The 13,551-nt window shown below is 40.7% G+C and overlaps 1 protein-coding gene across 1 annotated transcript in view; it reads left to right on the forward strand.

Annotated features, from left to right (window-relative positions):
- The window catches only part of IDUA (alpha-L-iduronidase), a 1,961,268-nt gene that overhangs the window by 619,305 nt on the left and 1,328,412 nt on the right, over positions 1 to 13,551 (forward strand). Inside the window, exon 4 of the mRNA XM_078676355.1 lies at positions 1,604 to 1,711. Coding sequence (XP_078532481.1) covers positions 1,604 to 1,711 — 108 coding nt within the window. The remainder of the gene's footprint in view (positions 1 to 1,603; positions 1,712 to 13,551) is intronic.

The following is a 13,551-nucleotide window of genomic DNA, read 5'->3' on the forward strand; positions in this document are numbered from 1 at the left end:
ATGAACCTTACCTGCATTACATCAGACAAAGGGAGGACAGATGCCTTATAAGACCTGTTTATAGCGTGCTCTGTCCTGGGGGAAATGTAGGATAACGGGTTTGGCAGCGGAGCCTCAGCAAGGCATGTCCGCCATCTTGGCTCTCCTAGCCACACCCCCTGCAATTGGCCTCCGATGGAGAAAATCCTGACCTGCAAGAGGTGCCGCTCCAGGTCCTGGACCCTTGTCTGGTTTCATAATATACTCCTCCAGCCTGCAAACTGCAAGATCGGAACTCTAGGTGATAATCCAAAGGTTCTGGTCTCTTTGAGTCAGAAACAACCGCCTACGTCTCCCGTCAACACGAAGCTTCGATGGTGATCTGCTCTGTACGCTTGCAATGTTGGCCCATGTTTCCCACCAACCCGAGGGAAACATCTTTTACAATGCAACTTTTACCACGCAGTGCTTTTACATCGCAACTTTTACAACGCAAACCATTACAACGCATTGCGCTGGGGGGCGCTCTAGGATAGGGAATAGATTTAATTTATTATCCAACACCTTCCCTACTATCCACGGGGACTGGAGTTGGAATAGTAAATTAAACTATTCACTATTCAGCACCCCTCAACACTATGCGTTGTAAAGGCATGCGTTGTAAAAGTTGCGATGTAAAAGCATGCGTGGTAAAAGCATGCGTTGTAATGTCATACATTCCCAACCCGAAGCTCTGACAGCGACCAGCTCTTCACACCAATGAAAATCTCCCCATGGCTTCCACTAACGTGAAGCTCTGGCTGTATGTTGTTAATTGGAACTGGACTGAGTAGAAGGTAAAGTAAAGTAAAGTCCACATTTGTAAAGCGCACAATCACCCGTAAGGGTCTCTAGGCGCTGGGGGCCGTCGGGAAGATTAAGCAACTCTCCACCCCAGGATGCACCTGGTCCCTGCATTGCAGTGGGCCTGAACTTTTTGATGTTGACCTGGTCCAGTGCAACCAACTTTGTGCTTTTTGGTGCTGTATTTACCTGAAAGTTTAAAAATGCACAACTCTGGTTCTACTTTGTGGATTTTTGTTGTTTTGGTGTCACGTTATTTATTAACGTTTACTCTGTTTTCTAAGATGGTTTGGGATTTGTCTTGTGTTCACTTTTTACTTTTCGAATGCTGCATAAACACTTTACACATTGCCTCTAAGTAATGCCTGATTACTTTTGCTCCAAGCTACCAGGAGGATAAGTGCAGGTTTATTTAGTGACATTTGTGTTGATCACTGACAAGGATTGCGGTAATTAGTTGAGTGGGGCCCTCGCCTCTCTCAGCTAATAATCCACTTTCTTCCTACATTATTTCTGATGGATACATCTTCCCACAAGCCCTCATCACTGCATGTCCCCTGTATGCTAAGATGGCCATCGAAAGTTTTAAAGATGAGTTTGATTATAATGATTATATTTTCTTAACTTACCTTATTGCAGCAAATCATTATTTGCTTTCTTAACCTCTGACAATTTTCAAGAGATTATGTTAGCTTCGTTGTTGTCAGTGCACTTAATTATCTGATGTTCATAGTAGCCTTGTTGGTTATAATGCAAAAATGTGTTATCTTGTTTTCTGAAGGGTTTGAACTGATGGGAAGCCCCTCTGAGCATTTTAACGATTTTGAAGACAAAAGGCAGGTGTTGGAGTGGAAGGCACTTATCAGGAGCATTTCTAAGCGGTATATAGGTGAGTTAATAATTATGACACAATAACTGCAAGAGTTATAAAACGTATATTCAACAGGATAAATCAGACACACCATCTATCATCTAAAATCCACTCAAAATCAATTTGAAATTCCATGGTTCCTGGGCGTATAGAAAGGCCAGTGATTACGACAAGGTAGAATTTTTTCAGCTCACACTAATTATGACCTCTTAGACATGATGAGTGTGACTATACAGAATTATATAGTTGTAACTGTGAATAACGGGAATGTTTTTAAACGAGAAGTTCTGAGTGACATGGAAACTACAAAAAGAGCAAAGCTGGAGTTGCCTGGAATGTCACTCAGAAACCCAAGGTGAAAATCATCCCCTTTAATCAATAATCAATCTTACATTTAATTTTGTACATGGGTTCCAAACACCTCCACTACTGTGAACAGGCTTTTCAGATTGGGTTACCTAAAATTAATAAACATGGTCTGAAGGAGGCAGGCGCCAAGTCCAAGAGTAAGCATTGTTACTTCGCAGAAGTGGAAAACAAACTAGGTTATCACTGCTGCGGCTCTATTGTAGTGCATAACAGTTTTTTAATGGTGTAATGAAAGTGTTGATATAGACCTTAACTTTTACTTATCATCCTAGTAAAGACCGGTATCAATAAAACAATGTAGCTAAGAACTTTTTTGTTTCGACTGTATGGAATACCTACAGAAAATAGTTGAAGAATTTCAGGGAATAGTTGCTAATTATGTGATTTAAGTCAACATGGTCATCTCAATGAAGCATTTCACGTTTCCCAGCGTCAGGCTCAGATAGTTGTACGTACACGTTTTGTCTTATAATCATATATTGTTTTTGGCACATCTCTACTATGGGCCACCCTTCGCCCCTTTTGAGGTGCTCTCAAATATCCTTTGTTATATGCCCAGGGAGCATATTGCTTTAATATTTAAAAAGTGTTTTGTTGTTCTAAAATATTGTCACTGTGTTATTTCCAGTTGCGCATAATGAGTTGTAAAACGCCGATGTTCCTTGAAAAATGAGTTTAGAGCCAGATGTATTAATCAAAAATACAATTATATGAATAGTTCTTTCAAGTAATTGTGTTTTTGGTCAATAAACCGAAATAAAACGAAGTTAAGACAGATGATTTTACTTGAGAACCGAAGATATATCGGTGTTTTAATGCCTACCTATGGCTCACTTGGTATCTGGGGCGACTTAAGATTGGTGATTGATCACTGATTGTTAATATTGCTTGGGAACGGGCAAACAATTGGATGCAGTAAATGACATAACTCATGGTCTTAAATGCCTTTGAGGCAAAAAATAGATCGGGGACAAAGTCAAGGGTTTTGTTACGGTCAACAGAACACCTTATAGGAAGTTTTATATCACAAAATACTTTTATCACATATAAAGATTTCTTTCTACAAACAACATGCCCTATGCACACTGCAATGAGATTCAATAAAGGGATTGTATCCTGATGAGTCAAAACACATTTGAAACTGCCAAGAAAAAAACACAGTTTCTTTCGAGTGATGAAATCTTCGTTTAATAGTTCTTGCGAGTTTACCGACACGTGTTTCGTCGCAAATGGAATGTAATTTCCGCGACTCCTCTCTTGAGATCAGACAAAACCATTCAAGAATACATTGCAGAGTTCCCACAAATAACATTCAGGAGAGGGAGAACTTTGAAGAACAGGCTGAGCCCTACGGTTCTGCGGAGCATCACGATCACTACCTGGCTTACACCACGCAGCCAGGGTTTCTACAAATGTGGTTTCTGCTCCATGTGTAGATGGGCAAAACACAAAACTAAACAATTCTGTGGACCCAAAGGTGAACTATACTCAATCAGGACTAACATTAATTGCACTACATGGTTCGTGGTCTACATTATCGAATGTACTTGTGGAAAATATTATGTAGGCAGCACAATCCGGCCCCTCAAGGATAGAATAGCGGAGCACATGAGGGATATTCATAAACAGGATCCCAAATATCCTGTTGCCTTACACGCGGCTGCGTGCCAGGATCAGACCTCAGATAAGAAAGTAACCTTTTTTGGTATCGAGATTGCTCAACCCAACGTATGAGGTGGCAACAGAGAACTTAGGTTAAGGCGCCTAGAAGCGATGTGGATTTTGCGCCTTCGTACGGTGGGCAACGGGCTCAATTATGACCAAGAACTGCAATATTTTCTGGGTGATTCATTATGAAACCCAATATATGCAGAGTTATGCTTCAGGTGTACATATTCCCAAATGGGATGCAACATAGAATGCCTTCTAACCATTAAAGGACATATATTACATACTGATGTTCTGAATTGAACTAACATGTACTATCTTAAAAACGAGAATTACTACATGATGCGGTTATATATGCTGTGTCTACTACTTGATTGCGATGATTTCTGTTCTATGCGAATGTTAAGCACTCCCCATAGTGTCTTTTCTTTCCTATCTATGTATGTATAATATTGTCCCTTGAACTGTATATACTAGACCTTGATACTTATAAACTGTATACACTAGACTTTCCTAGAACTTCAGTGCACCAAGATACACATGCATGCACTGGAGTCCATATCCATCTCTTGTGTAAACTCATTCATTTGAGGATGTCTTCAACTGTATTTCTAGGTTGTATTTTGTTCTGAATTCAAACGACTGTTAGGTTCTATAAGACTTTGCATTTAATGTCTCTGTACTACAATTAATGTACATTACCGCTTCTCAGCGGCTCACGTGTACAGTGTGGCAGCATGTTTACTCTCTCACGATCACACGTGCTCTTGTTGTGCATGCATGGATCACACTACAGGTCCGTTTGTTTTATTCAAAATCTTGACTACTATTTCCTGTGAACCACAAAGACGGTCTCCACGTTTATCAGGACACATACTTACACAAGAATGTGTCTCACCCCATATGATACACACTCTGCCCAAAAGAACCCCTCAATTACTCAACTTCAGGCAGAGTCTTTGAAATGACATATTCGGCTGTTCAATAAATCCGACCATTATGGGTATCAGCGTTCTAGTCTCCCGTATCCGGGTCTTAGAACATGCTCTATACCAAATAAAAATATTCTGGTCCTAAGTTATTCTCCAAAAAATCTTTCGTGTGGAAAGTCTTTCTCGAGTCGCAATAGCACTCTAGCTTTTTCAAAACCGGATGTAGAGCGACATGCCTACCATTCCGTTTGACTCACTTCCTTTGACAGGAATAAACTTAAATGTTAGCTGAGCGCCCAGTATTTCCCCTCATTCCTAAAAACCCTTTCTTTTGGTAACCAAAGATTTCTTTCTAGGTTTCCCTTAAAATCATACAGATTCTAAAGGGGTCTTCGTATATGGGCTACGTTATATTTAAACTGTTTAAAGCATCTTCTCCAGTAAATTGTGATATGGAATATTGTTTTTTCAGTGCGTCTGCTGTAAAATGACATCTTCTAAACCTGCTATTTTAAAACAAGCGCATCAGCAAGCGAGCCCTAAAAAATTTAAAGAGTTTTATATAGCGTGAACTTGACCCAAGACATTGGGTATCAGAGCGCTTTACAAGAGCACCAATTTCGTTACAGAAGGACACATTCATTTTTTTTAGGCACTGGAAGATTAAGGGCCATATGTATCATCATCACCATTTGCGATTTCTAAATAGCGATTTTTAAGGAATCGCTATTTAGAAATCGCAAAATGGTATGTATGTAGGAAATCGCTTCTTTTTAGCGATTCCTTAACATTCCTAAATTGCGATTAGCAAATTGCTAATCGCAAATTTCCCATTCATTTCTATGGGCCAGGAGGCCCATAGGAATGAAGGGGAAATTCGTGATTAGCAATTTGCTAATCACAATTTAGGAATATTTTCAAGGGTGCAGGGGTGTCACAAGAACACCCTGCTGCACCCCTGAAAATGACATGTGTGGGCATATGGCGCACATACATGCCCTAAGGGCATGTATGAGCGTCATATGGCACCTTTGTTTTTTAAATAAATTGCTTTTTTTAAAGAATTCGCAACTTACCACCAACTAGAAATTGGTGGTAATTTGAGAATCCTTATGGGCATTTTTGAAATAATTTTTCTTTCATACATTGCATTTAAGGAATCGCACAATTTGTGATTCCTTAAGTGCAATCGCAAAATAAGGAATGGCAAATTTTGCGATTCCTTATTTTGCTGCCAAAATGGTTCATACATACCATTTAGCAAATTAGCATTCGCAAAGGCCTTTGCGAATGCTAATTTGCTTGATACATATCGCCCTAAGTGATTTGCCAAAAATCACAGGATGTTGAGTGTCGTTGCCCAAGCTCGAACCCGGTTCCCCAGCTTTGAGGTCGACGGCTCTAGCTGTATGTCTACATCCTCTCCCGCTATTATATTGTTTACTTATCACAGGATTTACCATAAATAACTAGTACCTAGGCTCCTCGTGCATGATTTGCTTGCTGTCCATTCTGCATGGATTATAAATACCAGTTTTATGGTATTTATTTTTTGAACATTTCCATCTGTATTTATCATTATTTGTTTTGTGAATAAATGAATCAGTAATTCGTATATATTTCCACGTGTTTAACCAATACATGTGCACTCATACTTTAATGTCTGTCCAATTTTGGCACCGTTATCAGTCAAATATAATAAAACTATAAATTCAGGTGAAAATATTTGCATATTAGCACAAACATATTTTTAGATATGCAGTTATTTAAGGAAATGTATTATGTTTTTTTAACTACATATGTTCTCAATCTGCACTACTATTGGCAGGTAATTTGTGAACAACAACAAGGAGAAGTGACTAAGAAGGTGCTCAATTTTCCATATTTTTCCATTTTTAAAAATAAATGCAGACTGGAAACACATTGTTTACTGTCTGTATTTAACTGTAAAAATCCTTAAAAACAGATAACTGAAAGCCTTAATTATAAAACATTAGAGTATATGCTAATTATTGCAAAAATGTTACTGGCTGCCTAAACTTTACACACAATTTCTAGTATCATACAGATGTGACCTATTATCATTTTTAGGTCACGCCTACGCAGCGCGCAACGCTGCTGTGGAGTGACCTTTTGGAATCACTCTGTACTTTTTTGGAAACTCGTGCATGTACTACACTGTTTCCAATGAGCCCTTGTGCATGTACGGCGTTTACCTTGCAGGAGCGAGCAGCGGCGCCATCTGTCTGCAATTATCGCGCCCGCTTGTCTTTCAGTGCTTGTTTAGATTTGACCCCATGTCAGCTACTAGATCTTTAGCCCTACTCACAATCAGGTATTTGTATTACAGACAAGCCAGCGCAAGCTGGGCCTTTCCCTGGGCTTACACTTTAGAGGGGCGCAGGCGCTGCGGGCAGTAGATCTTTTTCCGATGGAGCTCCAAGGAGACGTGCATTAAACACTTTCTTGCGACTCCTAGTGCTGTTTCTGCCTATTGGCTGCTGCTTTTCTTCTCATGACTCCTTTTCCTGCCCTGCACACATTCCCCCTACCATTTGTTCAACTCACAGAAGGTTAAAGGTGACGAATGCAAAGGGTAGCCAAATATGATTTTGCAGGGCATGCTTTCTGATTTACAACCTCACAAAAGATAGATGATTGGCAACTTAGCGGGTTTCCTACTGCTTTGGCTTCTTCTGAAGCATGTAACAGTTGTGCGTTGATTATTAACGTATATTTGCGTTCACACAGTGAAGGCACCGCACTTTTATTGTCTGTCTCTATTTGGGTTAGCAGTTGCAGTGTTTCAGGAGCATCGCTGGGGTTTTGTGGACTCTGACATAACAAGCCTTGGCTGTACCTGCAGCAGGTGGCATCTTGAGTCATTGAGCAGCGAAGCAGTCGCAGTAAAACATCTTGCATGATGTACTCATTGCCTTGTTGCAATTGTGGGCAGCTTTTCAGCGTCATTTTTCAAGCCTCTGTATTGGTATGCGCTGTGAGTGTTTCCCTATGACGTTTAAAGACATGTTATGGTATAAAAGAAAAGCCTGGTGCATTCTTTTGGATCAGAGTAGAATGTTGAATGTTCTGCAGGCCACATATTGCCCATAGCTCACAAGGGAAGACTGCTGAATGGAGTTAATCAGTTGAGTGTTCCTGTCTGCTGATTTGAAGGAACACCGAGCACGCGGAAAATGCAGAGCCTTTGTATTTACTCCTTCGGTGGATAAAATACCCCCACTCTCAGGAATGCCTTACACATTTACCTCTCTGAATAAACCAAAATCGCTGTTTAAGACAGACCTAAAAATCACCTTTCTCCCCTAAAGAATCCGCTGAGGCTCGGAGCGTCGACCAGCTACCAAATATGTATAAACAGTGAAGTTTGCACGTTGCTCCCTCGGCCCATGCGCGCGCCCTTCTCGCAGAGCAGGGGACGGCTGAAGGGCTCCGAGCGGTTACGTAACCCCTGCAGCGCTAGCCTACGTGCGCAGCCTGCAGGCTGCAGCTTGGTTTCTGTTTCTCATGGTTTTGTCACTGGCTCGAATCGTAACAATACATAATTGACTAATACAAGGGGGTGGGTAAGGTAAGAACTAGAAAGTTCCTTTTCAGTTTGAGAAAGGACGCACGAGTTTGTAAATAATATGCACCTCAAATACTAATTGTGGTTTCTCAACAGAAAACCATGTTTCCTTTGCCGTCCAAACGAGAAGAATTCTGTTTTATGAAGGTCCATTTACCTCCTTATAAAAACATGTTTTGTTGAGTGATCGGTTTTGCCGCCGATCTGCTTCTCAAAGCATCAACGTGGACAAAGCAATGCGCTCTTGACATCTGCAGAAATTCAGCGTTTGGTCTTCTCCTTCATTATCATGTGTGCACAGCGTGCATTGTTTCACGGTAAAGAACGTGAAATGAGAACAACAGAGACTAAGTCCCGAGTTCCAGCAGCATTCTGTTTTTACAATTTCGTGATAGCTTTTTTTCGCTGCGCTTCTGTGCCAGTGAAGGCCTCAGTGACTCAGCCTCCTGCTGTCAAGTTTAGGCATCCTTCTGAACCGGTCTGAGGTGGAGGCAAATGGTGTGTTTCCTGGCACATCGTGTTATGTCTCTGTGCTCCAGTTTAAATATTTCGACTGGTTTTGGAGATTACAGAAAAAAGCTAACCGTCTCGTACTAATCAGAGATATATATATATATCCAAACAAATAGTTTGCCCAATGAGGAGATGCCACACAATGGAGATTCACCACCTTTAATCGAGGAACAGCAGTTCGGTAATGAGTCAAGGTCCCCCTCTTTCAAATAACAGCCCAACGCATTTCGAGCAGCCTTTGCTCTTGTTCACGGGCTCGAGTGAATTTTACGAAGGCACCTTTTGTATAACAAAAGTCCCGCCCTTGTGGGCGTATGCTCACCGGCATTCTGGTCTTTGTGGTTCCTTTGATTATAAAATACCAAGTGGGTGCCGTATTGGATTTGAATAACTTCTGTTCAATATTTCCTCAGTGGGTCAGGTAGGCAAATTGCTTCACTTCGAGCTGGTCAATTTACATCCCTTGGCACGGCACTTCCATTCCGCTGTGCTTGAAATTTCAAACACTGGTTCCGCGCACATCGCGGCAGGGTATCTCCGCGACCTGGGCCAGGCCGCTTTCATTTCCAAACAAACAGTTTGCCCAATGAGGAGATGCCACACAATGGAGATTCACCACCTTTAATCGAGGAACAGCAGTTCGGTAATGATCAAAAAACAGCCCAACGCGTTTTGAGCAGCCTTTGCTCTTGTTCACAGGCTCGAGTGAATGTGCAAAGCGGCATTTACGAAGGCACCTTTTGTATAACAAAAGTCCCGCCCTTGAATATAAGGGAGATAGAATGACAATCTATTACATGATGGCATGTTTCAGAAGAATTGCTAGTCTAGCGTAACAAATAACGCAGACGTACATACCTGGGTCAGTATCTGTTTAAAAATATATTATTTCATTCGGAATATCGTGTAAAAGAGTTTTTTGTCCCGTTCCGCTGGAAGGAAACAACAGACAACATATCAAAGTCTGAGTTTTACGAGGCATGTGAGGCACATACAGAGGCACCTATCTGTTATATAAATTAAAACAATGACAATGTCTGTACCAGCGCCCTATTACTGTCTATTGAGATTTAATGCTGGATTTTGTTTTGTTAAAAGATTGTTTATTTTATTGTAGACAATACACTTGATGGTACTTTCGTGACGAAGACATTTAGTGTCGAAACGCGTTGAAGATATCGTCACTACCTCAACTTTACCATCCTTTTTTAATTGAATCTAATGTACCTTGATTGTGTTATTATTGGTTATTAAAAACATACACATGTTTTTTATATGTTTTAATATATATGTATTTGAAATTAATTTATATATCTTGATTGTTTTTATAAATCTTTATCTCATTTCAGTGTTATTTCTCATATGCTGGTTTACATTACATTGTCGTAACTTGGTTTGCCTGGGTGGTTATTTGTCGTATGAAACAGCTGATAGAGTTATTGAAGTTGAGGCCAGAATTTCAGTATTAGAAGATGACGCTGTCGCTCAAAAATTAGAGCTAGAATCTATCAAAGCTCATTGTGACGATCTCAGTCATAAACTGTCGGAGCTGGAAAATCATGCTCGCAGGAATAATTTGCGTTTTTTGGGTGTCCCGGAGAAGAAGGAGGGCTCGGACATGCGGAAATTTGTTGCTGAATTACTGAATGAAGCCTTCCCTGAATTGACATTATGGGACTGGTCAAGGGAAATTCAAAGGGCAAATCTGTTTCCTTTCATGATGAATAAACCTTGTCAAGGAGAAGATGAACGCCCCAGAGCAATCTTAGTCTGCTTTAATAATTTTCTAGCCCGAGAGGACATTTTTGCACTAGCGAGGCCAGATAAGAAAGCATTTGCCAAGGACTGTAGTTTCTTTGTTAGGCCAGATTTTTGTCAGGCCACAGTGTCTAAGCATTGGCATTTACGCCAATTGATACATGATTTTCATAAAAAGGGGGCTGTAGTGTATTCACAGAACCCGGCAAAACTTAAAGTTATGTTAAAAGGGCAAACTGCATTTTTCTTTTCAGAAATTAAGGCTAAAGAATATTTGGATGCTTTGTAGTTGGGCAAAATAAGGTCAAACCGGGGATATGTTGCGCCTTTGTTAGTAATACTTAGGATGGTTCTTTCTTCTATTTTTCCTTTTCTATATTTTACCCTATATTCTCTTCGACAGGCCAGGGGTGGGGGCACAGCATTCCATATTTAGCAGGGACTGATGGTCCCTGGACCTCATATGATGGGTTGGGTGGTTGGGGGGTGGGAGGAGTTTGGGGGAGGGATGTGGGGTTAATGTGTTGGGTGTGGGGTGTAGGTGGTGGGGGGGTGAAAAGTCAGCAGCAGACCAAAAGTATCTCAAGAAGGTTTTTGTTTTACAGAAGTTGTCAAATGATGATAGGAAGGACAAAAGACGTGTCAAAGATTATATAGTTTTCTTAGTAGAGAAGGCCGTGCTAGCATTGCTTGATTTTGTTAATGGATAGGAAAATAAAGATTTGTACTTTGAATATATGTGGCCTTAATAATCCCAAGAAACGGCAGGTGTTAGCTAAAGTGATGCAGATATTACATATTGATCTACTAGGCCACAAGAAACACATGTTGCATTGGCTAATAGGGGGTACTTAAAAAATTTAGGTATGGAGTTGGCGGTGTGTCCAAACAAACTGGGGTGAAGAGAGGGGTTGCGATACTCATAAAACGAGGAGTGGGCGTTTGTACAAAGTCCGCTGCAGATAGATGGGGTCGATGGGCTATTTGTGAGTTTAAGGTTGGGCAATTTAGATTTACACTTTGCAATGTATATGGTCCTAATTTGGACGATCCCGAACTCATGAATTTCTTGAATATAGAACTAGCGCAGTCGACGCAACCGGTGTTAATGTGTGGTGATTTTAATGTAAATATTGAAGCTGGAGTGAACATTAGATCAAGTTATGTGTATACAGGTAGGAAGAGACTGGTATTTACAGCGCTACGGGGTTTGATTTTAGAACATGGCCTTTATGATGTCTGGAGCTCATTGTATCCCGACGATCCAGGTTTTACTTTTTTTTCTGCCCCTCATTCAAAATACATATTATTAGCTAAAGCTAATTTTGCGATTCAGCCCAAATTGGTTTCGGATCATTACCCGGTGATATTAGAACTAGTCTTAGACCCTGAAGCAAAAACAGGTAGTCAACCGTGGTCTTTTGCTAGGAAATTATTATTGGATGAGGATTATTGTCAATTTATGGTTAAAGTAATTAAGGAATTTTTTAATTTTAATAAAGACACGGCTGCACAGGAAATAGTTTGGGATACGTTTAAATCAGTTGTTAGAGGAGAAACCCTTAGCTTTTCAAAATTTAAACGTAGAAAGATTTGGACTAAACACCAACAGGATTTTGATCAGGTTATTATAGCTGAGCGGAAACTAGCTGAGACGATCAGGCTCGGCGCAGAACCGGCATTAGTTCAAAATGCTCAAAGAGATCTTACCAGTAAAAGGGCTTGTGCATACGCTAATATTGCTGACCAGATTGCCGATAAATACGCACAGCATAAAAAAGATGCGTATGAATTCAGCGAAAAAACAGGTAGAATGCTGGCGAAAAGATTAAGGGAGAAATCAGTCTATAATGATATCCCCAAAATTACGGATTTACAAGGAGTCTTGCAAGAAACTAAGGAGGGTGTTCTTACAGCGTTTCAAGAATTTTACCAAGCATTATATAGTAACCCGGGGTCCGAAATGGGTGGTGGGGATGAGGGAGAATATCTAAATGATTTGACTCCTGATGTTTTGTCGGACATTCAAAAAACGATACTATCTGCTCCACTGATCTGGGGTGAAGTAGAATTAGCACTACTAGGTTTAGCTCAGGGTAAGGCTATGGCCCCTGACAGTATTCCACTCGAATTTTATCGGACGTTTAGGAATACATTGAAAAATTAACTTTTAGAAGTTTGCCAACAGGCTTTTCTTGGTAAGGCTCCTGATTCCTGGTCCAAAGCAACAATTGTGGTTTTCAAAAAGAAAGGCAAAAAAGACAATGAAATGGATCTTATAGGCCGATTTCATTACTCAATTCAGACAGCAAGAAATATTCGAAACTTATTGCCAATAGGCTGAACGACCTTATGCTAGGTTTGGTTTCATTAAGACAACATCCAACGTAGAGACACCACAGACCATATTAAAAGGTTTATCTCTATGCTGGATTGGTCGCAGGATACCAACTCCCCTGTTAGCGTGGCCCTGTTGGATGCTGAAAAAGTATTCGACCACGGTCTCGTGGAGGTTTATGTGGTCAGTCAGAAGGGGTTTCCGGTGGAATTTATTACGGCTATACAGACACTGTACTCCCATCCATCGGCTGTTATACGGGTGTCGGGGGAGGTATCAGGGAATGTGTCAATAGCAAGGGGGACGAGACAAGGCTGTCCGTGTTCCCCCTTGCTATTCGCTTTATATATTGATCCGTTCAGAACTATGCTGGAGAATAATATGGCAATTAAACCTGTGCAGATAAATAATGGGGTATTTAAAGTATTTGCGTACGCAGATGACATCGCTGTGGCTACGTCGGACATCATTAATGCTTTACCCAGGATTATAGTGGCCGCTGAGGTTTTTGGGCGGTTCTCTGGTTATAAATTAAACGTTGCTAAGACGCAACTGATCCACTCGGAGGCCGGCCGCCCAGAGAACATTAATGTTGAAACCGAGGCAACCTATTTGGGTATTAAGATCACACCTAAAGTTGAGGACATTATTCCTTTAAATTTGGACCCTATTATTGCCTCCTCTAATAAAA

This window comes from Lissotriton helveticus, chromosome 2_1, assembly GCF_964261635.1.
Source record: "Lissotriton helveticus chromosome 2_1, aLisHel1.1, whole genome shotgun sequence".
Lineage (NCBI taxonomy): Eukaryota > Metazoa > Chordata > Amphibia > Caudata > Salamandridae > Lissotriton > Lissotriton helveticus.